Genomic DNA, 27,003 nt, shown 5'->3' on the forward strand with positions numbered 1-27,003 from the left:
CTGAATGTAGAGTCTGTATATAGAGACTAGCCAATACCTAATGCACAGGAAATGGGACTGAAAAAGTCGTATTGGTGCGTCACTAACTACGTTCATTTGTCATCTTTGTACATGTGTTAATGGTCACGTGAGGGCAGTGAAACAAGCTGTAAACCCAACATTGACATGTGACACCATTATTAAGTTGTTATGGTAACCAGGAATTTGAAGCTGTGGGTCGTAAAACCAAAACAATGAGCTACGGACGACCCCTTTTATATGATCCATGGTCATGCAGCTTATCATTAGTATAAAAAAATAAATCTTTAAAAATGTTGTAGATCAGGTGACAGTAAATTGATCTTGTAAAGCCACTATGGTCCAACTCTGCGCTCACATCCTGTTCCTCCCCAGTCCTGTTTATTAGATGTACAAACTTTTGCCCTCTGCTCAGAAACATGTCCGAATTTAATGTTAATGTCACATAAATATGTTATGACGCTTGAACAAAATTCCCTGCTCGTTACTGAGCCATAAAACACACCACACACTCTTATGAACGTTCCATGTGTCATTAAATCTTTACAAAGGAAATGTTTCCGAGCATGTCAGACATTTTAACCATCGCTCGACACATCCGTCTTCTTCCCCAAACCTCCAGAATCTGCGCTCGCCGTCGTCAGAGGGAGAGATCCTCACGTTGGCACCGTGCCTACCCGGCAGTATGTACCACTCTGGAGGTTTGAAAATGGAAAGTATTTCAAAGTCACCGCAGCCCGCCGTTGGACTTTGTAGTGGTAATTTGAAGCAGCTGAGAAAACAGGCCTCAGTCGTGCACCGCTCCTTTTTCTACAGCTTCAGGAGGAGTTCAGTGTCAGGAAATGTCCCGTGTGCAGCAGCATGGTCTCAGATATTATCCAAAAATAATTCTTAGTCAAAGTTGTTTAAGAACTCTGTGTGTGTGTGTGTGTGTGTGTGTGTGTGTGTGTGTGTGTGTGTGTGTGTTTAGGAAACCGATAAACATTTAAAATTTTATAGCTCTGTTTGGGAGTGTGTCACAAGGGGAAAGCTTTGAGGTTCAAGTTGTGAGTGATGTGGGTTTGAGTTGTTGAAATATTTTTTTTGTCAATCCAAGCTGTTTGTGTGGAGGTTTACGTGTCGCTACATCACCGCGTCAGGGTTCAGACACTGTACTGATTATCTGTAGTGTGACAAGCAGCCTGTCCGTGTCATTATTTGCCATCAGCTCTGTGTTGTGTCTACGGAGAGGTAATGATAATGATAATGGAAACTGTGATATCAGATGGGATTTCCCCTTCCTTCCTCATTTCCACCCCTGCTGTTCCTCCTGGCACACGAGCAGGCAGACAGTTAGACGGTCCAGGCGCTGATCCAAATCTGAGCGCAAAGCGACGTCTCCCGAAGCACGAGTATGATTTAATTTCACCACCAGACGAGTTTTCGTGTGTGGGCTTGCGGCACTGCCAACGCGTGCTGATGATGTGACCTCAAGTCAGGAAATACAAGCGCACTGCAATTAAACGAGAGCAACCTCACACACCTGCATTACTTCTCCTGCTGCGGTGATGTCATCCTCTCACATACATTTCACTACTTAAAGAATATATTAAACACACTAAACATGTCACAGAGTTTACGAGACTATAAATAGAATCTCATAATTGGGGGCTATTTTTCATTTCTGGACCAGGTAATTAAACGACTGGTGTCGAGGGACAGTAAAGCACTTCAGGAAGGCAACCGCTGGTTTGATTACAGTGTAGCAGCCCTTTGCTGTGATACCTGCAGGCTGCTGAGAGCAGCACCACGCTGCAACAATAGCTCATTTAGCCCCCCTGTAGGCCTCCTGGTTCCCAGCATCACATTCCAAGCAGGGGTCACAGGGCCCACCTGCCGCCCCACATCAAAGCTCCAGGTGAGGTGAGGGAGGGACAATCTGAAAAGGTGTGGCGGCACAGACATTCAGTTTACAGGAAGAGAAAGAGAGAACGAGTGTTAGTCTCTTGCACTAAAATGAGCCTCATCTATAATTAGCCTTCGCATGCTAAAAAGTGCATTTGTGCCAGAGGGCAGGTGAGTTTGCTTAAATTCTTCACCCCTCATATGATCATTTGCATATCAGTAACTCACCCTGTGTCATGTGTTGACCACGCAAAGACAACTTTGTTCTTGCATGACTCCACAGTGAACTAAGAATCCAATAAGTTTGCAGCGGTATGAGATTTTTCGGTATGATAAAGCCTAGTTCACATCACACGATTTTCACCCTGATTTCGCGTCGCGGAGACTATCATATTCTTTTGAGTGTTCATACCTGGCAACGTGTGTTTCTGTCATCGGGAGTCCTGTGTGTGCACACCACAAGATTTCTCCCCCGAGCCCTCATAGACAGAGCCCCAGATAACGCGGTGACGTCACCAAATTTGGAGACGACACATGGTAAAGGCATGGATATTCTTTATTATCCTGGGTCCAAACACAACGCGCTCCACGTGATCCTGTGGACGCCGCCATTGTTGTTGCTTGCCGGCCGGCTTGTCAGTGTTCCCAGAAATTGGGAGAGAAACAAGCAACCAGGGCTATGGAAACAAGCCCAAAAGAAGTGACTATCATGCATTTAGGGCTATGGAAACAAGCCCAAAAGAAGTGACTATCATGCATTTAAATAACTTCTTAGACGGATATATATAGAGGAAGGTGACGTTTAGAGAGCAAGCCCAAATAAGAAACTCCACTTTAGAAACAAGCCCAAAGTCGCGGCTAATAAGCGGACCTGGCAACCCTGCGGCTTGTCCTCCTCACATTTCTTCCGTCCTCCTGCATGCTGACGTGGGACGTATCCCACCTCTCATTGGCTGATGCTCTTTGTCACTCGTGTCACACTTCTCCAGTTTTCTAGCATGCCAGATATCCAGTCCCAGTCACAGACGAGGGGGCAACTTGCTCGTAGGCTTGTTCACACATGAGGACTCGTCGTGGCAGACTATCTGCCGACTCACCTCCGACCCAAGGTGGCTCTCAAGATCCTCTGCGACGTCAAAATCGTGGTGAACAGTATCACAGGACTTATTATTAATCAGACTGACCTTTAAATGAATGAAAACAGAAGGGTTATTGTTGGTTTCCAGTAATGGCGGTGCACTAGACAGACGTTTTTCCTCCCCTCCACTAGACTTTAGTGTTATAGTCCTAATTTGTTGCCGCTGTAAAGCTGATGAAGTAATTTCTGCAAGACTTTGATGTCATCAGCACCAGGAAAAACGAGCAGACATCGTGCAGAAAACATGCAACCAAGAATATCAGACTTCGGCTCGGCTAAGATTAGCTGCGAAGAAAGACGGGTTATTGTTGGTTGAACCGAAGTTTTATTACTATAATTGAAATTATAGTATCAGTCTCTTAGTAGTCTCTTATATCCAGTTGTATGTTCAGTACTTCCCAAACAGACGGCCTCTCTGACGGAGAACTTGACAGAAAGTGAAATGTATCTATGTTCTCTTTAAAACCAGACTCCATTGGAAAAAACAGTATTTTTACCTCACTGAACATTGAAGCTGCTGGTCTACCACTGCCTCAATCGGGTAGGTGTTTTTGGTTACTGTGTGACTCTGAAGGGTTAGTTCAGGATTTGCCAAAGTCACACAATATCATGCTAAAACTAACTAATAGAGCCAGAGGTCGACCAGCAGCTCCTGTGTTCAGTGATGTGAAATTACTGTTTTTGTCAATGGGGTCTGGCCTTGAAGAGAGCGTAGATAAAGTTACACTTTTGGTTTAGTTTATGCAGTGTGTTTTGAGTTTGCAGATTTCGATATAACAGCTGACCTTCCTTCACATGTCCCGCTCATCAGTGCTGTCGTTATCATTATTTCAACAACTTGATTCCCAAACAGAGTTGTTGCAGTTGTTCCCGTCAGCGTCCCCGTCAGCGTCCCAGCAGGTCTGCAGGCTCCAGCCTCGTCTCCTCCCTGAGTGTAAACACTCCTGCGCCCCACCTGCTGCAGCGGGTCAGCAGCAGCGACATCACCATCAGCTGGGAGGATGTGGGCTCAGAGCGGATTACCGGGGAGACGGGTATTATTCTGTGCCTACTGGCAATGGGACTCTACTCTTTGTGCTTCACTAATCAGACCTCAGAGGGGACTTTCACCAGCGGCTGACTGCAGACACTCAGTGGAAGAGCAGCATTGTGTTTTCTTTGTGGGCCGTTCTTCAGTGACAGCAAGCAGATTTCAGTTTTTACATTTTTGGCAACAGGGAAGATGCGGATAATTCTCTCAGCTATTTGATGAGTATCTGTTTACGTGTTGTTTCTTGCCCGATAAAGGTTAGTAGCATTTCTATTTGTTCCTTTGCACTGCAGTGTGTACTAAAACGCATCCAGATGTTAATGTGAAATCTTTTATATTTAGTCTGCAGGTGAATGATTGAATAGTCTGTTGAGTATTTGGTTACTGTCGTCTCTGATATACAGCACAGTGCTGGACTGGATTGTTTAGAGGGATTTATCCAAAAACTTTGACGACAATAACACATGTGTGCTTGAATTTTGAAACTTAACACTTGAGTTATCAATCCCAGTATCGACTGTCCTGCACATCCTTCAGCATTCCTCCGCACCCTCCGTGATCCTGCATTGTGGGTTAAGCGGTCAGTGTTGTTTCAGCGGTTTGGATTAACACTCCTACTCTCCTGTAGCAGACCATAAACAGATTAGTGGTCGCCCAAGTCAAGGCCTGGCCGGACCATCTGTACCCAGCGCTGGCTGGGTGGGGAAGGGGACATGGGGGAGGAGTGTGAGCAGATGTTCCAGCGGGGCTGTAGGTCAGTGTGGCAGTGGAGCCGAGGGACGTCGCTGCAGAGACATGAGGGGTTTGTGTTGAGGTGACGGAGGGAGAGACTGATTTAATGTCTCAGAGTTAAAACCACACAGCTCTGTCATGGCTCTAGGATGCTGCCTTGCACTCTCATCGAGAGGTACTGTATAATTTACTGGGGCTTTAATTGAGCTGCGTTCACCTCCCGTTTCTTTTTGCACTGCATGCAAAACTCACTGCTTCGACCACAGCGGTTAGACAAACATGTCTGCACTTTGTTTGAGCGTTGACGCAAGATGTAAGAGATGAGAGTGTTCTTCTCTTTGGCCTGTGTGGGAGACATTTGCTTGGCTGTTTGCTTGGTTAGTTTAACGTGTGTTAGAGAGTGAGAACACAACTTAACTGTGGGGAAGCCCTCCATGCTGCGACACCAAGTTGTTGCTGCATTGTTTGTGCAGTAGGAAAGTTAAGTGCTCACTAAAGAAACGTTGCAGAGCCAAGACTTGTGATTTGTGTTCCTCCTATCCAAAAGAACTTTGAATAAGTTTTTAAAGGTCCAGTGTGTAGGACGTGGGGGAATATATTGGCAGAAATGGGATATGATAAAATAAGCATGCTTTCTTTAGTGTGTAATTACCTGAAAATAAGAATTGTTGTGTTTTCATTACCTTAAAATGAGAGGTTTATATCTATATCGGGAGCGGGTCCTTGTCCATGGAGAATAAGGGTGCTTTCAATCAAACTCAAGTTCGTTTGCCCCCTCAGTGCGGTTCGTCTGGGCAGGTGTGAACACAGCAATCACACTCAGTGTGCACCAAAACAACCAGACTGAGACCTTCTTAAAGAGGTGGTCTCAGTCCGGTTACAAACAAACGGTGCGGTTTGTTTGTGGTGAGAATGTGTTCAGACCTGGATGTGAACCAACTGCAGTCACATGACACATTGTTTGGGTTAAACATGAGCATGTTACAGTCCTGGAGGATTATTAATGTGCACCTCCTCCTGTACTGCCTTAATATGCACATTCAGCACATCCAATGCATCAAAACATTGTTTTCTAGTTGGAGCCGCGCCTCGTTTTCAAACTGTATGGTTTGACTAAAATGAACAATGACAGCAATATAGTCCACGATGAGCAGCGCTAAAATCAACCTGCGTAGTTGTCCCTCCATTGTGACATTAGAAAGTGTCACATTTATCTTGCAAGTGTACTCTTCTTCAACGTTTGCTTTACTTCCTGGATTTTTCCCACATGGAAATTCTGACCAATCAAGAGCAGCTTTCTCACACAAGGCATTTGATCTGGTCTGCTTGTAAATGCTACCATGAGAACACGAACCAACTCTAGGCAATTACACAACTTTGTGACAAAATTAGTCCCTGATTCAGACCAAAGGAGACGACTCGAGGGCTGAGAGCACATTAACAGACCTCTACGGATGATTTGGCTCCCGGTAAAAAGGAAGGAAATCTAACTTGGTTGCAGTCTGCAGTCCTCACCGCTAGATGCCACTAAATTTTACACACTGTTCCTTTAATCAAACACACTAACTCACATTATATACACAAAGCTGACTGAGCAGCCTGTCTTCCTGTCTGTGAAGTTCAGAAAAGGTTTGTCTTATCAAAGTCTGACCTAATGAGTGACTGACATCTGTGTTTTCCCAGGCCGCTGGCAAATTGTAGGTGTGTGAGAGTGTGAGTGTGGGTGTGAGGGGTTTGTCTTGGCTCCTGTCTGGGCCGGTGCTGAGTAAATTACAAGGCAGAGGGAGTCTGAGGATGCAGGCTTTCATCCCCCTTCTCTTGGCCTGCAGGCCTGCTGGCAGGGCTGATAGCGGTGAGGTTGCTGGGGGATGATCCTGGTGCAGATGAAGAGGAGGGGGTGGAGGAGGAAAGATTGATAGGCTGTGTCATGGTGCGGATAATTTAGTGCTTGATGTTGCCTTTCTGGGAAACTTCACAGGATGATCTTCAGTGAAAATAAGTGGGCTGAAAAGCCTGAAAAGAGGAAAAGCATCCAGCAAAAAATCAAGTAAAGTGTCAGACTGTCTCAGAGTTTTTGCTCAAGGTTTTGTTTTTCTTCTCACCTGAGGCCATGTGGCTCATTTGGCTCACCATGGCCGTGTTGAAGATCACTCAGTTCCATGTGAAAGGAAGAAAAAGCTGCCGACAGGTCAATGAAATGACTGAAAGCTGATGTGTTTTCTTTGGCCTCGTTTGGAGCAACAGCTGACCACGGCTCTCCCATTAAAGGATTTCCCCATATGGACGTCTGACCCCATGAAAACCTCTCAATAGGCCTCTCATGCACTCGTGCTTTGTCGTGTGTGTGCGGCCTCACTCAGCTGAAAGTCACAGATTTCATTGTGAGAGGAAGTACTGGTGTGTTTTTAAAAGCTGGGCGAAGACAAAAACAGGGAAAGTGAAACGGAGTTGAGCACAGTGTGTGTCCTAGTTGTTGTTATTGTTGTCAAATGGGTTTTTAGTGTGCTGGTGACGTTACGGGTGTCACAGCAGGGCCAACAGTTCATCTCTCAGCAGGGAGGCGGGGGAGGGCAGAGGCTGACAAACAGTGTCAGAGGGCTCATATCTCCCAGCACATCACTGGTTACTCACTTATCTCCCCACAGTTCACAGCAGAAATGCATCATAATGTTATCTGCTGATTTAAATTTGAAGTACTGGGGGCTTGTGTTGCATAGCTTATCGCCACATACACATATAGATGGGTGACTAATGAGAGGAAACAGCAGGATGAATGAAATGGAAGACAGATGGTTGAGATCACTCTGATGTCTGGTGGGTAATTATGTAGCTTGAGCCAGGAGCTTGTTAGCTACACTTAGCTTAGCTTAGGGCATATCAGGTATATTTCTGAACTTTGGACGGAGCACAGTTAGCTTCAAAGTTTAGCTAACCATCTCCTGGCTCTAGCTACTTAATCACCTCCCAGACATCAGTTATCTAAATCAGTGGTTCCCAACCTTTTTCTTTAAGGGATCCCTTTGCTTTCATTGATTACACTGACACGTAAGTGACATGCTTTATGGATATTTAATGTTATATTCAGTGCATACTAATAACAGTACAGAACAATGTATAAGCTGTACATATAATCCAAAGAGTAAACACAGCAACTGCAGGAAGTTTATGTAAAATGAGCAATTTGATGAATTTTGAGTAGCAACTTTTTACACAACTATCTGTCTGTGTTATGTTTTTTGTAACAATCATATACACTCAATATGCCACTGTCACAGTACATCAGTTACTCACTCCATTATATACTCCTGAAGACATCTTTGTTTCTCTCGCATGCCTCCACGTAGAACGGAGAATCCAAAAACTGAGAGAATTGAAGACTGAAGACATAAGGGTTGACATTTAACAACAGCAAAACAATATCAAAACATCTGTTTACAAACTCTCACACAACTCATGCAGTATAATCCAAGTCTCGTTTATTCAGTCATACGCTCAGTACTTCCCGAACAGCCAACCCTTTCCAGTGGGAAACTAAACTGTAAGCCAGACTCCATTCACAAAAACAGTAATTTTACCTCTCTGTACACAGAAGCTGCTGGTCTACCACTGCCTCGATCAGTTAGTTTGTTTGTGTGACTTGATGAAGCTGAATGAACCCTATAAACTATCTGATCGAGGCAGTGGTAGACCAGCAACTCCTGTGTTCAGTGAGGTAAAATTGCTGTTTTTGTCAGTGGAGTCTGGCTTGAAAGAGAGTATGTACCTGGATTATACTGCACGAGTTGTGAGTTTGTTAACTGATGTTTTGATATAGTTTTGCTGTCGTTCATCATGACTTCCTTTTTACTCCAATTCATCCAGAATTTTCTCAGTTTTGGATTCTTCATTTATTCTTCGAGTGCAAGAAAAATGTTTTTTCATGAATTCAGCACAACATGCCGAGTAACTGACACAGAAATGGTCATTTGAGGGTTGAAGTATTCCTTTAACACAACTTTTTAAAAAGATGACATGATACGATGACATACCACAAACAATTCCACAGAGTCAGTTAACATTCACATGAATTGCTGCCTCCTCGCAGCATGTGAGTAAAACATGGCATGTAGTGAAACATTTTCATTATGAAGCAGTTTACTCTCTGATAACTTCACCTCGGGCATCCACAGCTGAGCAGGAGACAGAGCACAGAGCTTGTTTTCAGGTCAGCAGGGTCACCGCAGAGGGCTTTCAGATCACTCCGGGGTGTTTTTATGGAAAACGTCAAGGTGTCTCTGGGTTACAGATAAACACACTGACTCTCCTGGGGACCTGTCAGAGCACTCAGAGTAGCAGCGCTGCAAGAAATCACTTTACATATGAAGGAGTTTGATCAGCAGCAGGCTGAGCCTCAGTTAAATCTCCCCGACCTTTAGTTGCTGCCATCAGCAGTTGAGCTATGTCTTTTTTGAGTGAAACAGACTGAAGTTGGCTTCTGGCTGCACTACAAAGCAAACTTGGAGTGTACTCAGCCTAAGCAGCCTCCTGTCTGACATGAGGGTCAGGCAGAGTGTGTTCAGTAAAGCAGCCAGGTCAAGGACAAGCCCAGAAATGTCCGCCAGGTAGAAGACTGACAGATGTGTTAGTCTGCCAAAGTAAAGGCTTAGTATTAATCCTGTAGATTTTTGTTGGATTCTGCTACAGATGTGTAAGATGTTATCTCAGGCCAAGGCTGTGCTGTTGATCTTCTGACCACACTGTTGTTTTAATGCTGTCATTTCTTATTCTGAAAGTAACTGCGTAGATCTGGTCTGATGAGTTTGTGATGGTGTTTTCCAGCAGAGATTCTGACCTTGATCGCCCTCCCCATGTGCTTTGAGTTAATAGAGACAAGAGTATCAGTGCAAAGAGGGTGTGTGTGTGTGAGAGAGTCCACCTAAAGAGAGTTCACCAAAATTTTACAGCCTTATGGATTAGTGTATCTATTGATTATTATTCCAGTCCAGTGTCGTCTTTTTGACTCTTGTATTGAGTCCATTTTTCCATTTTCTCTCTAGTTGTGCTTCTTGTAGTCGCAGTATGTGTGTGTCAAAGATTTACCCATTTACCCTAGTTCCCAGTGATACCTTTCTTGCTTGCCACTAGCAATATTTTGATCCAATATCTGTCACTAACATTTTCTTCAGAAACACACAGCAACTCAGTGTTGGATGTTAAACGCTGCGGCAGGCCTATGGCGAGTAGGAACGAGATGACATTGTGCTGTGTTAGCTTGTGCTTAACCAGGCAGAGAGAGCAGGAGGAGAGCCTTGTGTGGGGGCGGTCCTTCAGCACCCCGTCAAACGGTAGCAACAGCTGATCGATGGTGATCAGCTGTTGCTACCCCCCAATCCTCCCACCACCACAAGTAGATTCTTATTCTGTGGGAAACACTAAATGCTCATGATATTTCGCTCTGAATCCTGAGAAAGCATCACAATTATTTTTGCAATTTCACCTGCCCCCCCAAATTCATCGCAATAAAAGCATATAAAACATTGCAGCATTTATAGCTCTTTTTTTTTAGAAAAGCTGCCATGAAACAAACATTTCAGGTCGCAACAATCACAAAAACAGCCTGTGAAATACCTAAAATGGACCTAAAATCATTTCCGTATTTCATGCTACAGTTTTGCTACAATGCCTGTCAGAGGGCGTTTTAAACAACTTGGATAAAGTCATGGAATTGGGATAGAATATTTGGGAAAAGCTGTGGAAAAGTTTTTAAAATTCATTGGTAAAAATGTGTGGGAACTCTGAAACAAGCAAACAGCTCCTTTTAAACTTTCCCCCCTCGTCCATGTATGAAGTGCAACGTGAGAGCTGAGCATCTCCCTCTGTGTAACCTGAGCAGGTGTGAGGGGGAGCTGGGAGATTAGTCCAGCTACTGGCCAATGTTTAGAGGATGAAAGTGACAGTATCAGGTTGCATTAATGCCCATTGTTTTGCTGCAGGTAATAGCATTGCATTAGTAAACAGCCTATTGTCCTGATCATCCTGCTTTTCTTTCTCAGGCTGTGGCTCCGATGTGGTGCTTCACATTCACCTCACACCCCAAACATTTCTGTAACCCAGCTGCTCTCATGGCATCACATCACTGCTGTAATGGACAGATTGTTTGTTTGAGTTCACCTTAATGATGCATCACCACAAGAACGTCAGAGTGGAAATTTAAAGGTCTCGTCAGTGGTGCCCGTGGAGCTCAGCAGGCCGCCCCTCATGATGGAAGTTGCTTTTCCATTACATGTGTTGGCACACACAGTTTCTGCAGTGACACATGCTGGACTTCATTTATCAGGGCAGATGTTGAAGAGTACTTGAAGTGAAGGCTGCACAATGACAGAAATGTAAATCATGATTATTTTGATCAATCTCAAGTCTCATTTGCATCAAAATAACTCATAGGTTTTGTTTGCACCTGAATGCAGTGCCTCTCCTATGGTTCGGTATCTGCTGCTGTGTTTTTATTGCTTTATTTTTTAACAGTGATCACAGTACTGTGACACGCTGCAGCTTGCTGTCATGGATGTCTGAGCTGATGCTGGACAGAGACGGGGATTAACTGAGGTGACGTTAGCGACATTACTCTTCTTGGCCTTTATGTGTTCATCGTGCTGCAGGTTGTGGTGTTTTGTCATGTGGTTTAACAAGTTAGTTGTGTTGCTCTGCAGCACACACAAGTCTCTTCAACTCGTTTGCATATGATTTGTTCTCTCCTAAATCCACAGTTACAAAGTGCTTTACAAAACCAAATAAAAGACGAAGGCAATTTTTTAGAAGTGATTTAAAAGATGAGACAGAGTTTGCAGCCCTGATCTCAGACAGGTGACTCCAAAGTCATGGAGCTCTGACCACAAAGGCTCTGTCACCTTTGAGAATTAATCTCAACCTCAGAACAACAAGAAAAGATTCATCTGAGGATCCCAAGGTGTGAGAGGGAACATAGAGAAATAAAATATCTGTTATATCGCTTGGAGCGAGGCCTCTCAGGGCTTTGTATGCCATCATTAAAATCTTAAAATCAATTCTAAAAGCAACAGGTAACAGATGATTGTGATGTGGTCATGTTTTGTGGTCTGAGTCCAGATTCTGGCAGCAGAGTTTTGGAGGATTTTCGTTTTGACGGCCTGCAGTTGCATCAATCAGGAAAGTTTTTCACAGGATGCATGCACAGCCACATGACAGTTCCTCAAAAGTGGAAGGTGGCTTTCAGTTTAGGAGGGTGACGGTGACTCAGAGGTAGAGCTGGTCGTCCACTAATCGCAGGATCGGTAGTTCAGTCCTCGGCTCCTCCTGTCCACATGTCAAAGTGTCCTTGGGCAAGATACTGAACCCCAGATTGCTCCCAGTGTGTGCGGATGCGTGTGAATGTTACTGAGCAGCAGATGGCACCTTGTATGGTAGCCTTGGCCACCTGTGTGTTAATGGGTGAATGTGTCGGAAGACTAGAAAAGCCCTATACAAGTGCAGTTCATTTACCATTTTCCATGAGTGGGGCACATTTTAAATGTCAATATCGCAGTCGATCGTGTTCATGTAATTGTGGGAAGCCAAAATTGTGATTGTGATCAATATTCGATTCACTGCGTAGCCCTACTTGAAGTGGTAATGTCAGCTGAGACTGTGACTGTTTCGCCTTCTGAACAGCAGCTGGGTGACTCCATATTATTGGCAACAAGTTTCAAGCCATTGCACAGAATCTGAGGAGGAGAGTGTGGGTTAAATATAAGATAAGATAGATAAATATTGATGCTCAGAGGGGACTTGGCTCTTGCAGCTGCACCAAGGGGGAAATACTAATGGAGAAAGTAAAAAAAAACAACCAACAGTTAGATTTGTTTGTGTGTTTCTCTGTTTTCTTGTTGTCCATTTGCTTTTGCTGTTTCTTTTCTGACCTGCTCCGTCTCTCTCTCTCTCTGACAGCGGTGTCCAACCTGGATGTGGAGAGTAAGCTGACAGCACATTACCAAGCTCCCTGGCACCAGCAGAGGAACGTTTTCCACCCCTCCACACGGCCAGCATGTGTTGTAGACCTCCACAGGCAAGCCAACCTCAGCCTGTGGGCCGCGCACCGAGGTGAGGCCCCCATCTGACGCTCAGTCCGACCGCAGCGCAGCAGCAAAGCCAAACAGCTGCTCCAAACTTTCCCTCCCTCTCTTTCTTTCCTTCCCAATTAACCCACTCAACTTTTTATTTGACATGTCATTTAAAAACATGTTCTTGTTTTATTTGTGTTACTTAAAAAGTCCTCATACTTGCCACCACAGAGGTCTGCTTCTGTTATTACTCTGGTGTTGTTCTGCCTCCTAGTGGATGTAGATTGCAACTGCATCCTGGCTGTCAGAGCAGCAGAGGAAAGTGTGACAGTAGATGACATAATCTAAATCAGATCATTATAAGCTTCACAATGGCAGTGTTCATCGCAGGCCTGTTGTGTTTTTCGCTTTGTTTTGCACTGTGTGCAATCTCTGTGTCTGTACCTTGTGTCTCCAGTCTGTGGTTAAAGGAAAGATTCACATTTTGTCTCCTGTCCATGTGGATATTGTTTGAGACAGACTTGTGAATAGGCTTTGACGGTACCTACCTTTATTTAAGACTTGCAAGTTCTCTTAGCTTTTCAAGTCTAACAAATAAACAACGTAAAGTTACAAGCAGACAATAAAGGTAATATTCTTACACCTATTCTCAGAGAAATACAACAGTACACCGTCTGAATTCAGGTTTCTCTCTTTCAGTGATCGAAGACTGACATTAGCTAATAAATTAGTTGTCTAGTAAGTTAGTTAGTCCACTGTTCCAACAATCACTAGCTGTGGTTTGGTTGAAATAAACCTTTAATTCGTCAGGTCATCATGTCAAAATATGCTGATTTTACCACGGTCTTTCTCGGTCGTTAATAGCAGACTGTTTACAGTCCTGTGACGTTATCCCCAGTCATCCCCAGACCTCTGATGCCGTGTGATGTGCGTCATATACAATACATCCTCAAACCAACACCTCAGTGGGTCTAATTGAAAGATGAGCATTTGTATTTTGACAGTACTTAAAATCACACCGTCGGGATTTCGTAATACCTTGGTGAGTAAATTGGGTGCAAAAGTCTTAAAGCCGAGTGTCCACATTTATCTGACTTGTAGACGACATAATAAAAGACATTAAAACATAGATATTACAATTATGGTACCATGCATCTCCATTAGGAATCAGGATTTATGTACAATTTCTGTCCAGTGTACTTACACCTGACTTCTACAGGTAGGCTGAGATTACAATCACATCTCCATACATAAAGTCTTCTGCCAAAGCAAGATTGTACTTGCTACCACTTCCTTCTTTGTAGGCGCTTGTCACAATCTTGAGCCAGCCCTTCTTGCCCCACATAATACTGTGATACCGCCTAAGCCTAACTATGATCCAGATATATGTATGTGTGTGAGTATTTGGAGGTTACACGCAGATCGATTCTCATTTCAGATCACCAGAGGAGACGATCCGGCAGCAGGGAGCGGAGAGTAACCATCTTGATCTCTGCGATGCCCCCCATGCCCATGTACCCCTCCCCACACATCGTCCAAAGGAACGACAAGAGAGGCCAAAGTTTGACAACGGTGAGATGCATAACGTTACACAAGAACAGTGTTTCTTGAAAATGTTGTACATGTTTAAAGGGGACCTATTATGCTTTTCTCTATTTTCTATCATATATACAAATGAACAAATGTCGGATATTCATATTAAACCTTGCCGAAGTTTTGAATAATTAGGTAAATGTCTGTAAAAGTAACCTCTTTTTTATGTTTTTCTACTGATTTTTTTATATGGTCATCAGCTCCAGCACATTTGTGCAAGTGTTTGCATTACATACACTGCTACATGTAGCTACATGCTAACGTCAGAGAAACATGTAAACTTGCTTGGCGAGTTTGTTAATTTCTCCCCAGTTTCAGATCATTCCTACTGGAACATAGCCTGGAAATCCAGACCCAAATCTAGAAAGATTTAGGGTCTGGCCATGAGTAATGAAAATGGCCCAACTCAAGGGGCGGCACCAAGCATGCATTTGTAAATATCACTGCACGTAATTGGATAACACTACGACCAATCAGAACAATACACGGGGTGACGTATACACGTAGCTACCAGCGGAGCTAACTGGTAGATTAGACTCTTGCCGTATCCGGTCGGCAAAACAGCAAAAACGTCCTTCTTGCAAAGGAAAGATTCGAGCGCCGTCTTCTGTTCCTCTTTTAGAGAAAAAGCCAAGTCTAACTCGTTCATTGTAGCGGCCAAAGCCGTTTCAAACAACTGGTGTTCATCCGTAGCCATCTTGCAATGTTTACTGACTGATTCCGGACTTCGTCGTCGCAGCGCTGTCGTCATCTGTTTAGCTCGCCTCTGGCCTACCTATATCAGATACACCGATGTGATTGGTGCAGCTCGGCTCCAACGGCATGGGTAATGAGCATCATTACTGATTGCCAGAGTGACTCGCTGAGCAAATTCAAATTGTGCTCTCACGAGAACTCTGGATTTCCAGGGTAACTGGAACATGTTGGTTGCACAGATTTTGGTTTAGAAACTTTAATTGGAGATTTTTCATATTAGAAAGTGCCACTATACTCCGTTACAGTCATTCCCCTGGCTGCAATGGCGATGCAGTGACGCCAAGATGCAAAAGACCTGGAAATATTGACCAATCAGAGCAGACTGGGCTTTTTGAGGAGTATGACTCTGCTTAAACAAAGCGTTTCAGACAGAGGGTGAACACAGGGGCTCCAGCACAGACAGTATGAGGAAAAGAAAGTGTTTTTTGAACATTAAAGCTTGTAAACGTGTTCTAGTAGAAACCCAAAATACAAGTATGAACCTGAACATGAGCAGAATAGGTCCCCTTTAATCTAAAATGTTTTGAAACGAGGGAAGCAGTTAATACGTTAATAAGATCGACAGACATTCTGGTTCGCCACTTAATGAATTGAACCATTTCCTGTTCATTATTATATTGATATGTTACTGTTAATGACCATATTAAATTTTCATAATATTTTAACAGAGTTCCTTTTCTTGTCAAGCATGTTATTACAGTTACATAACTGATCATTTTTAAAATGCTGTGAGTGCATTTTTATTTTTCTAGAGTTTATTTCGTTTTTTTTAAATTGTATTGTATTTTATAGAGATGACTTTGCAGTGCACAGATTTATAAGTGAAATGCACATTTTCTCCCTCCAAGCAGCCAGAGAGACTTGTTAGAGACGCAGCCACACAGTTAGCACACTCACAGGTAAAGAAGGAGGTGGAACGTGTTCGTAACCTGTTTCATGTGGTCTGTGCAGAGCATGGTTGTTTAAATTTTCATTTAACAGCCATGACTTTATATTTATGTTGAGAATATGAGAATAAATGTTGCATAAATCTTTCAGGAAGGTTTTTTCATCTCATCAACGTGCGCTGACTGAAATATCCTCACCAAGGTTACCCCCAGTGTTGTTGTCTTTTTTGTCCATGTGTGTGTTTATGTTGAATATCTCCATGTTCATTTATGTCATGTGGTTTTGTTGTCCTTTTTTGTTTTGTCCTGTACTTCAGTTTGAATCCACCCGCTCCTCCTCCCCTACCGAATGCTGCCGCTTCTCTCCCTGGAGCAGAAAGGTAGTGGTCCTCCCTCCCTCCCTTCCTCCCTCCTGGCTCCTGCGTGCTCCTTCTAACACTTTATTCTCAACTCCTTACCTGTTCTTGTTTGTTTGACTCCTTCTAATTTACATAATGAGTCTCTTTAAATGCATGCCCACTTAATGCAGCCTTTCTCCGGCAGTCGTTAGCATCCTGCTCTAACCAGTCAGGAGCATGGTGTAATGTGTTTGTAGTGAAACTGAAGCTGAGAACCACTTTAAAGTTTCATCCCCGCCGACACGTCATACATTGACGCACTCAGACAGCAGTCCATGTGAAGGGCCGGGCTGTGCAGTATGTGAGGAATGTGTGTGTGAGGGCCACAGTCACAGCCGCCCAGCAGCCGGGGTTTCTCTAATGATAGGGTCGACTTCTCCAAGCTTGCGCCTGTGATTACCCATGATCCCTCAGTGCTGCGGTTTCCTCACTGCACCCATCCCTGAGAGGGCTGACATCCTCATGTTTCTGCAGCTTTTTTTTCACCAAATATATCGTGCCTGATGCCCGCTGTGAGAGCGAAATGAGCCCGTGGACAAACACCAAACACTGCCACTCCTTTTTTCCCCTCTCATCCTGTACGTGTCCACTCTTCCTCCCTTTCCTTCACCGTCTCTTTCTCCTCCTCTTTCATCCTTCCTCTCCTAAAAACCGCCTCTCTGTTCTTGAAACAAATCAGCTGTAAATGCTTCTCCTTTTCATTTTTTTTCTACTAGTTGCGAGAAGTTTCCAAGGAAACCGGTTTCTTTTGTGGTCGGGGTTTTTGTCGGGGTCTCATTGGTCTGCCGGGAACAGAGAGCACAAAGGCTCAAGAGCTGGCTTTAAATGGGGGTGGGAGGTTGTCGGGTTGTGGAGGTGGGAACCAGTTGAGCCTGAGAATCACTCCCAGTTTCACATGTGTCTCTCTGTAGGAATCTCAAGGTAAGAACTTAATAGTCTAAATTGATTTATCACAGTGGTGTAAGTAAGAGGGGATCTAGAGTATTTAAGTTTGAAAGTCTGAGGAGGCCCATGGAAAAAGGATCTGGAGTTCTGGAGGAGTCAGAGGGGAGGACTGTGCAGTGATTGATACTGAAGCTGCCGTTCACAGGAATGCTACTGCAAAGTATTTCCTCTCAAATATTTCCGGAGACTTGGTATTACGCAGGAGAGTCACTTGAGGAGCCACAGATTTTCGGAGCATGAGCTAAGAGTTCCCAAAGCAGCATGTTGTGACTGGAAATTACTGTTTGTCACATTTCTGTCTCGTGCAGTAGCCGTTAAGTGAAGGTCTGTTTTCCCCAGAGCTGAATAAGTATTTATCACGACATGTGCTGTACAGTGTGTGCCAAACTTTTTATTGGTCTGACATTTTTGCAAGCCTGGATACAGTCAGTGCTGTTAACTTTATTTGAAGGTATAACAATGTTTCCTGGTTTTACCATGTTTTAAATTCTAAATTTCTCCTTTGTGCACTTTATTTTTTGCATGAAACCTGCTGAGTAGATTCTTTGATTGTTTCTTGTGCTTTCCATCTCTGTCTCTCTCTAAAGCATGCTTTTTATTTACATTACTTACATCACCCAAAAATAAGATCATTTGTATATCAAGTAGTCGTCCTGTGTTGTGTTGAATTTGTGAAGAAAACTATGTTTTTCTCGCATGCCTCCAGGGTGAACGAAGAATCAAAAAAAAAGATTTTCCGCATTTAACAACATCAAAACTGCATCAAAACATCTACTTACAAACTATATAATCCAAGTCTCTTTTATGCAGTTTTATGCTCAGTACTTCCCAAATAGCCACTCCTCTCTGATGGGACACTTAACTAAAAGTAAAACTTAATTTTACCTCTCTTCAAACCAGACTCCATTGACAAAAACAGTAATTTTACGACGCAGAACACAGGAGCTGCTGGTCTACCACTGCCTCAAATGGTCGCTTTTGTTTGTGTTATTGTGTGACTTTGGGGTTTTAAAGGGTTAGTTCAGATCCACCAAAGTCACACAATAACAAAAACAAGCTGCTGATGGAGGCAGCGGTCAACCAGCAGCTCCCGTGTTTACCAACATAAAATTACTGTTTTTGTCAATGGAGTCTGGCTTTGAAGAGAGCATAAATTAAGTTTCTCTTCCCGCTCAGTTCCCCGTCATACAGGGCTGTCTGAGCATACGATTGGAAAAATGAGGCTTGGATTATACTGCAGAGTTTGTAAAGTGATATTTTGATATAGTTTTTCTGTTGGTAAACGTGGACCCCTATGTCTTCAGTTTATAAAGAAATTTCCAAGTTTTTGGATTCTTTGTTCACCATGGAGGCATGTGAGAAAAATAAAGTTTTCCCCACAAATTCATTGTATCACAAGTTGAGTAATTGGTATACAAATAATTATTTTGTGGGTGAAGTATTCCTTTAATGGATCAAACATGAAACTCAGCTCCTGGAAGGGCATGTGTATTGATTTGCCTCCGCTCTGACAGTAAGCAGTCTTTGCAGCAGATTAATAAGACACTAATCTCTCCATCTAGCGTTCAGCTCTTTCCCAGATAGACACTTTGACAATACAAACCCTGACTTTAATCACTGTACTCTACACATCCCCCTTCCTGAAGCCGAGTTTGGTCATTTTTTTACTCTGCCTTACCATTTCTCACGTAATGCCACCTAACCTTAACAACCTAACCATGCAAATATCCATCTGTTGCAGGCTGCGCCCTCTGACCCCGACACTGACGGGGTGGCTTTAGGTCACCGGCCTAAGTTTCCCATCCCTAACATCCCCTCCACCCTGGACAAGCAGACTAACTGGTCTAAAGCCCTGCCGCTGCCCACCCCAGAGGAAAGAATGAAAACCAATTCACAAGTCATCACCTCATGCGTCATCCCCATTAATGTGACTGGTAAATTTACAGCGTTCTGTTTCATGTCTGAATCTGTGTATTGTGACAGGACTGAGCGGTGGTGCAGAGATCCTGAACTTCTTTGTTAGGAGAGATTGTCACTCTGTTCCTCAGCAGCTTTCTTTAGCTCTTCTTAAGGGAATAGTTGGACTGTTTGGGAAATGTGCTCGCCTTCTTGCTCCTTGGGAGTTAGATGAGATGATTGACAGCACTCTCATTGTCTGTTAAATATAAGCCTTCAGCCAGAAGACGGTTAGCTCATCTTAGCATAAAGATTGTGTCTATTTGCACACAGGTAAGAATAATCACACTGCACTCTGCTATTTACAACCATCCCTATGTATCTCATTGAGTGCTGTGATTGGCCGGTACTCATCACGTTGACGTGTCCAGGTTGGAAGTGGTTAGGATGAGGACAAAAAGGTCATGGTTAGGGCGAGTACTAGCCAGTCTCAAATATTCTCTGAAATTAAAAATTATGCGCTGAGTGTTTGTTTGATACTGAAAATGCTAAAATAAAGGTTTAAAATAAGATATAACATGCTGATAATGAGCTTTAGACATGCTGGTAAGTGTGTGTTTAAAAACTTGATAGCACCAGGTTAGCTGCAGGGTGTTTCCCTTAGTTTCCAGTCTTTATGCTAAGCAAAGCTAAGTTAACCATAGCGTCTCATTTACTGCACAGACATGAGAGTGGTATCAATCTTCTCAGCTAACTGTTAGCAAGAAGGGGAATAAGTATATTTTAAAACATTTGAGAGTGCTAGGCTAGCTGTTTCCCTCTGTTTCCAGTCTTTATGCTAAGCTAAGCTAACTGTCACCAAGCCATAGTGTATTATTCAGAGCACAGACATGAGAGTGGTATTGATCTTCTCAGCTAGCTGTTAGCAAGAAGGCGAATAAGTGTCTTATAAAACATTTGAGAGTGCTAGGCTAGCTGTTTCCCTCTGTTTCCAGTCTTTATGCTAAGCTAAGCTAACTGTCACCTTTAGCATCTATTTAGTGCACAGATATGAGAGTGGTGTGGATCTTCTCAGCTAGCTGTTAGCAAGAAGGCGAATAAGTGTCTTATAAAACATTTGAGAGTGCTAGGCTAGCTGTTTCGCTCTGTTTCCAGTCTTTATGCTAACCTAAGCTAACTGTCACCTATAGCATCTATTTAGGGCACAGACATGAGCGTGTTGTGGATCTTCTCAGCTAACTGTTAGCAAGAATGTGAATTAGTGTATTTTAAAACATTTGATAGTGCCAGGCTAGCTGTTTCCCTCTGTTTCCAGTCTTTATGCTAAGCTAAGCTAACCGTCACCTAGCCATAGCATCTCATTTAGTGCACAGACATGAGAGTGGTATGGATCCTCTCAGCTAGCTGTTAGCAAGAAGGCGAATTAGTGTATTTTTAAACATTTGAGAGTGCCAGGCTAGCTGTTTCCCTCTGTTTCTTGTCTTTATGCTAAGCTAACTGTCACCCAGCCATAGCGTCTCATTTAGTGCACAGACATGAGAGTGGTATGGATCTTCTCAGCTAACTGTTAGCAAGAAGGCGAATAAGTGTATTTTAAAACATTTGATAGTGCCAGGCTAGCTGTTTCCCTCTGTTCCCAGTCTTTATGCTAAGCTAAGCTAACTTAACCATTCCATTTAGTGCACAGACATGAAAGTGGTATCTATCTTCTCAGCTAACTGTTAGCAAGAATGCGAAAAGCGTGTTTCCAAAAAAGTCAAACTAACTGCACATACTGTTGTTCTCTCTACTTTGCACACATAACAAAAAAAAAGAAATATTTTCAAGCAATTTGGAAATGTTACAATTAAGTATAAACCCTCATCAGTATCAAAGTCTTGTGTTGCCACAGAGAATCTCTCTCCATGTGCAAGTCATGCTTTGAGCCCCGTTAACTTTCTTTCTCATGCTTCAGCGCTTTGTGCCTGTGATTGCGAGGCGAGATGCTGTGACATGAATGCCAATTAGTTCTGTGCGAACTGTTGAAAAGGCCTGCCCCGATGTAATTTACTCTCGCTCACATTGACTCAAAAGAAGAGTTGTACGCCAACACTGGCTGAGTCAGACACAGTTGAGGGGAAAAATGCACATTGTAAGCAAAGTCCAGCAATTGCTATGGTGCTGAAAGGCCTGACCTGCTATCACATGATAGTCATAACGTCAACTGAGGGAGGCAAACAAGGAGGAAACACAACACAGCTGAAGCACAGAGCAGGAGTTTTCTTTTGGTTTGTACAGACATCAACATACTGATGTTATCTGTCGTGTTATATGACTTATTTTGCATGTTTTCAGCAGCATAAACAACATCAAGTATTTAATAACTCCACATTTTACTCTGAGCACCCAGATTACATTGTTTCACTGTGGCTTTAAGCTCCATCAGAGATCTGTCCTCGACTCCTCACTGCTATTTTTGTAGAACATCTAATTTAGTTCAGCAGAGTGTTACAGATTTTTTTTTTTTTTTTTTTACGAGACAGCGTGAGAGTTGAAGAAGGAAAACGCTGCAGTTGCTGCTAATCAAAGATTCCTCAGATGTCCCGTCTCTGTTGCAGGCGTTGGCTTTGACAGAGATGCTAGTGTGCGCTGCTCGCTCGTTCACTCGCAGTCTGTGCTTCAGAGGAGGAGGAAGCTGAGGAGACGGAGGACTGTCGCCGGCGTTCCCCGACAGGTGCAGCAAGATTTAGGTATGTAGCTCATCATGATCATCACACTCTTGCCTGTCTGTCACAAAGACTTAAAAAGATGGATGCAAAGTGTTAAAGTGAAATAAAAGTTTGTGTTATTTGCTGCCACTTAAATAAAAGGGTTTTGTGTTCAGGGTGGCTGCAGGTCCTTAAAAAGTCTTAAACTGTAACTGTTGACATCCTGGTGTTAAAGGTCTAAATCACATTAATTGTAAAGACAGTGACACAATTGTATGTGTCATTTTGTGTTCAGATTTTATCCATGTCAGTAAACTGTAAAAGAAAAGCAGAATGATCAGCTTTATAGTACGTCAATGTAAATATGAGAGACGTCAGCTTGTGAGGCTTATTCTCAGTGTTAGTGTGTTCTGCTTTTTAAGATATTTTTGGGGCATTTCATGCTTTTATTAGCCAGGGGCGAGTGGAGAGATGACAGGAAGTGAGAGGAGAAAGAGATGGGAAATGACATGCAATAGAAGTTCCCAGCCAGGCTTGAGCTGGGAATGTTGTAGACACTGAGATACAGAGAAATAAGTTTAAAGGGATAGTTCAGATTTTTTTGAGTGACGTTGTGTGAGGTTGTTTGCCTTAGTCATATGTTATGTTCTATATCCATGCTCTCCTCAAAGCCACCAGACTCCATTGAGAAAAACACTAATTTAAGCTCACTGAACACAGGAGCTGCTGCACGACCACTGCCTCATTTGTGAGTTTTTTTGTGTTACTGTGTGACTGTGTTGAATCCAAACTAACCCTTTAAAACACCAGTCACACAACACCACAAATAAACTCACTGATCGAGGCAGCAGTAGAGCAGCAGCTCCTGTGTACTGTGATGTTAAATTACTGTTTTTCTCAATGGAGTCTGGTTGGAAATCACATTGCTGAGCTCCCAAGGCAGTTCTCCTGCCTGCTTCTCCAAACTGGAGGCGTGCCGACCACCATTTTTATTCATTTTTTATTCTATAGCTGTATCTGAGACTTAATTGCGTTTTCTAATGTTTAGTGTTTCTTTCTTCTTCCAGACTCTGATGACTCTCCTGGTTCCAGAGAGCGGACTGTGATAGTTCATGCCAGTCCCAACATCACTCCCTCCAACGAGGAGCTGGCCAGCCATCTCAGCACCAGAGACTCAGGTTGCCAGACAGAAGACTTTTTGATCTCAGGAGCGCCGTCTCGGAGGAGGATCAGGGCCCAGAGAGGCCAGGGAGTCTCCCTCTCCCTCTCCCACTCTGCAGGCAACATCTTGTGCCTGCCAGACAGCGCTGACGCCATGTTCTCCGCCTCTGTGGGTGCACGCCTGCGCTCCCGGAGTCTGCCCAGAGACGGGAGCCGGATGATAGACAACGGGCATCACGACAGCGACGACGATGAGGAGGAGCTCTCCCCCTTTAATGCTGAGGACTTCCTGCCGGGACCTGGAGAGTTGATTCTGAAGGATGAAGAAGAGAGCACGGATGATCAGGCCATGTCTGAGCGCCAGCTGGGCCTCAAGTACACGCAGCTGTCAGAGAGTCCGGAGCGCAGCTGGATGGAGAGGACCAGATCCCAACTGCCCAGGAAGGCCGACATGGGCAGCTGTGAGATCTCATCCAGCTCGGACACCTTCAGTAGCCCCGTCCATTCTGTCTCAGCTGCGGGGGTGCTGGGAGGACAAATGGACCATAAGGAGGACCACCAGTCCTCGAGTGGGAACTGGAGCGGGAGCAGCTCCACCTGCCCCTCACAGACCTCAGAGACAATCCCCCCAGCAGCCTCTCCACCTCTGACGGGCTCCTCACACTGTGACTCTGAGCTCTCCCTCAACGCCGCCACTCACGCCAACGATGACCAGACTAGCTTCATGCTGGACCACTACCAGGGTCTCAGGACCCAGCGGGCGGGCTCCTTCTCCTCCACAGCTATGGACATATTAGAGGAAGCAGGGTCCAGCACTCCCATCGAGGGGGAGTGGAGTTACCCCCACTCTGACCCTGCACGCTCACAGGACTTCAGCCCTGAGCCGAGCAGAGAGGCTGAGAGCAGCCTGGGCTGCCCCAGCTTCACCAGCATGGCCACCTGCGAGAGCAGCTACTCTGACAAACCTCCGTCAGAGAAAGCCGACACCGTCTCACACTACTCCGTAGACACTGAAGGCTACTACACCTCAATGCACTTTGACTGTGGTATAAAAGGTAGCAAAAGCTTCACTTATAACTATGCAGCCTCGGGCTCTGATTGCGGCCTGTCTGACTCAAGTGGTCACATGACTCTGGGGAGGCGCTGCCTCTCTTTAAGAAAACCAAAGGCGAAGCCGTGTCCGCCTAGGAGGAGTTCATCCTTAAGAAAAATATGCAGTGAGGGAAACATCCCTGACAATAAAGAACCAAAGATTTCGTGCGGGCAGCAACTTCCACTGTCTTCCAAGGATAGGAAACTGCAGCTGGTTTTATCCAGCACTCAAAGTCATATAGAAAACTCTTCACTAGTCAGAGAGCCCCTTGTGGTGTGGGGGGAGTCAGCTGATCTACCTGACTTAGGCGTGTTTAGCTCCACAGATGCACATTCGTTTAAGGATGAGGGGGTTGTACAGTCAGACTATGCAGATCTGTGGCTCCTGAACGATTTAAAATCCAGTGACCCATACCGATCTTTGTCGAACTCTAGCACAGCAACAGGTACAACTGTCATTGAATGCATCAAGTCACAGGAAAGCTCCGAGTCTCAGACGTCCCAGTCCGACTCCAGAGCCACCACCCCCTCACTTCCATCAGTGGAGGGAGAGTTCAAGCTCAAGTCTCCAGAGAAGCTGGCAGGCCTGGCCAGCCCATCCAGCGGCTACTCCAGTCAGTCAGAAACCCCCACCTCCTCCTTCCCCTCCGCCTTCTTTCCTGGACCACTGTCACCATCCAGCGGCAAGAGGAAGCCCAAAGTCCCTGAGAGGAAGTCCTCTCTTTCGTCGCTGTCGCTGCAGTCGCTGTCCTCCTCCTCGAAGAGAGACCTGGAGCTGCCAGTAATCCCTCCAACCCACCTCGACTTAAGTGCCCTTCACAGTGTCAGCAGCAACAAGGCTTCAGCGTACAGGACGCAGATTCAGATGCTTCACCAAAACAAACAAAAAGCTGCAGTGACAGCCAAACCTGTCGCTGTTCCTAACTCAGAGGTGTTTAACGCCCACCCCATGTCCATCACACCCTCAGTGCTGCACTCAGTACAGCTCCGATCCATCAATAAGGAACATGAAGGAAGCCACGAGGACAAAACAACTTCCAGACTCAAATGTCCCACTGTGAACTTAACTAGCACTGTTTCCTGTAGTAAATCTGTAGAGCTCAAGAGTCCCCTGTTACACAACTCACATCACACGCCCACCAAGGGGTCGTATGAGTCCGTGTTTACCTCAAACGAAGAGCTCACAGACGGAGAAGCAGCATGTCAGAACGAGATGAGGAACAAGCAGGCTCCTTTAGAGAGCATGACGGCATTCACACTGCAGTCAGAGCCATCGTTAGACGTCCCTGAGAGGACCGCAGGTCATGAAGGAGAGGCATGCAGAGAGGTAGTAGAAACAGCTGTCTGCAGCTCGCAGTCGGAGCCTTTAGATCAGCAGAGAACTGAGCCGTCTGAAGAAGAAGCACCAGGTCTCTCTGTTCAGCAAAGTTCACCACAGAGATCCAACGGTCTTGATAAAGTGCCTGCTACTGACGGCCAATCAGAGGCGTTGCAAGAGAGCTCGATCAGTGATGACGGGAGCAGAGATGTGGAACATGAGTCGTCAGGTGCTTCAGCCGAGAGTGCCTCCCAGGACGGCAAGGACGAGTCCACAGCAGAGACAGAGGATTACTTCAGTAAAGGTAGACACTCACTGTTCACGCCATTCAGTCTCAGAGCATTTGCTAGTTTTATTGTCTTGTATTTACTTATTAGTTTTTGTTTGAATGTCTTTTCTCTTACTTTTTGCTGTCTCTCTCTGTCAGTTATGTCAGTTTCTTGCTCAGTATCAAGGCTTACTTGTGAGCAGCCGACCAGTCCACTATGAAATTATCAATCTATAATGATCTGTGGAGTAAAAACGGCTGGGAAACCCCTGATGTACAGGATCACAGATGTTGTAAACTGTGCAGAGCATGATAAATCTGAAGGGTCACATGAAGATTCACAGGAAAGAAAAAAACATATGCAACACAAAATTGTGTATTTGTTTTTAAAGCTGCTGTTTTTTGACCTTTCCTTTGTTTCTGGTGTTTCTACGGCCCAATCACCAGAGGGAAATGTTATAAATGTTGTATAAGCTCATTTTTGTCATTGTGGAGGGGACAGCGGATGGCGTGTCACCTAAATCAGTGGTTTTCCAAAGGACAAGCCAAAATGGGCGCTGAGTACTGATTTAAGTGACACTGTTCAAATCCAATCCGGTCGTTTTTTGGTGACCCATCACGACATTTCCCAGCCGCATTTCTCCCACCAAACCTCGGTGTTTTTCACAGACCCGTCTCTGCTTTTCCAGCAACTTTTGTGCCACCGAACGTGAATTTTTTTTATGCTGAAACATGATCTTTTCCTAACTGTAACCAATTATTTTTGTGCCAAAACTGAACATGTTAATTTCCGTTAGCAGACTCTTCACCCAGTGACAACACAGTGTCCCCTCTGAGTGATGAGTCAAGGCCAGACGATGACAGCGTATTTCTGTCCCCCACCAAGGCTCGGACCACTGAGGATCTGTTTGCTATGATTCACAGGTGAGCACATAAGAGCCACATTTCAAGTGAGAAGGAGGACGTCTGGAGCAATTGGGGTTTACAGTGTGTTGCCGCAGGGCGCCTTGGTGGTGCCCAGGAGGTGAACTGGCACAAAACTTCCATTGTCTTTAGCTGTGAGAGAGTGTGAGACTCAAGTCATTAAAAAGTTTCTCCAAACTCTTCTAGTGTGTGGCCAACATTAGTCACATCTACAACAGTTAA

At 44.5% G+C, this 27,003-nt stretch overlaps 1 protein-coding gene across 7 annotated transcripts in view; it reads left to right on the forward strand.

Moving 5' to 3' along the window:
* The window catches only part of nhsa (Nance-Horan syndrome a (congenital cataracts and dental anomalies)), a 95,282-nt gene that overhangs the window by 62,717 nt on the left and 5,562 nt on the right, over positions 1-27,003 (forward strand). Inside the window, exons 1-8 of one of the 7 annotated variants that reach the window (XM_050055001.1) lie at positions 4,841-4,977; positions 12,744-12,896; positions 14,295-14,428; positions 16,410-16,472; positions 19,177-19,369; positions 21,929-22,060; positions 23,086-25,893; positions 26,655-26,781. In XM_050055001.1, the coding sequence (XP_049910958.1) occupies positions 4,941-4,977; positions 12,744-12,896; positions 14,295-14,428; positions 16,410-16,472; positions 19,177-19,369; positions 21,929-22,060; positions 23,086-25,893; positions 26,655-26,781 (3,647 nt within the window). In that variant the 5' untranslated portion in view covers positions 4,841-4,940. The other 6 variants (XM_050054998.1, XM_050054999.1, XM_050055000.1 and 3 more) reach the window with 6 other exon arrangements.

Source organism: Epinephelus moara, chromosome 10 (assembly GCF_006386435.1).
Source record: "Epinephelus moara isolate mb chromosome 10, YSFRI_EMoa_1.0, whole genome shotgun sequence".
Lineage (NCBI taxonomy): Eukaryota > Metazoa > Chordata > Actinopteri > Perciformes > Serranidae > Epinephelus > Epinephelus moara.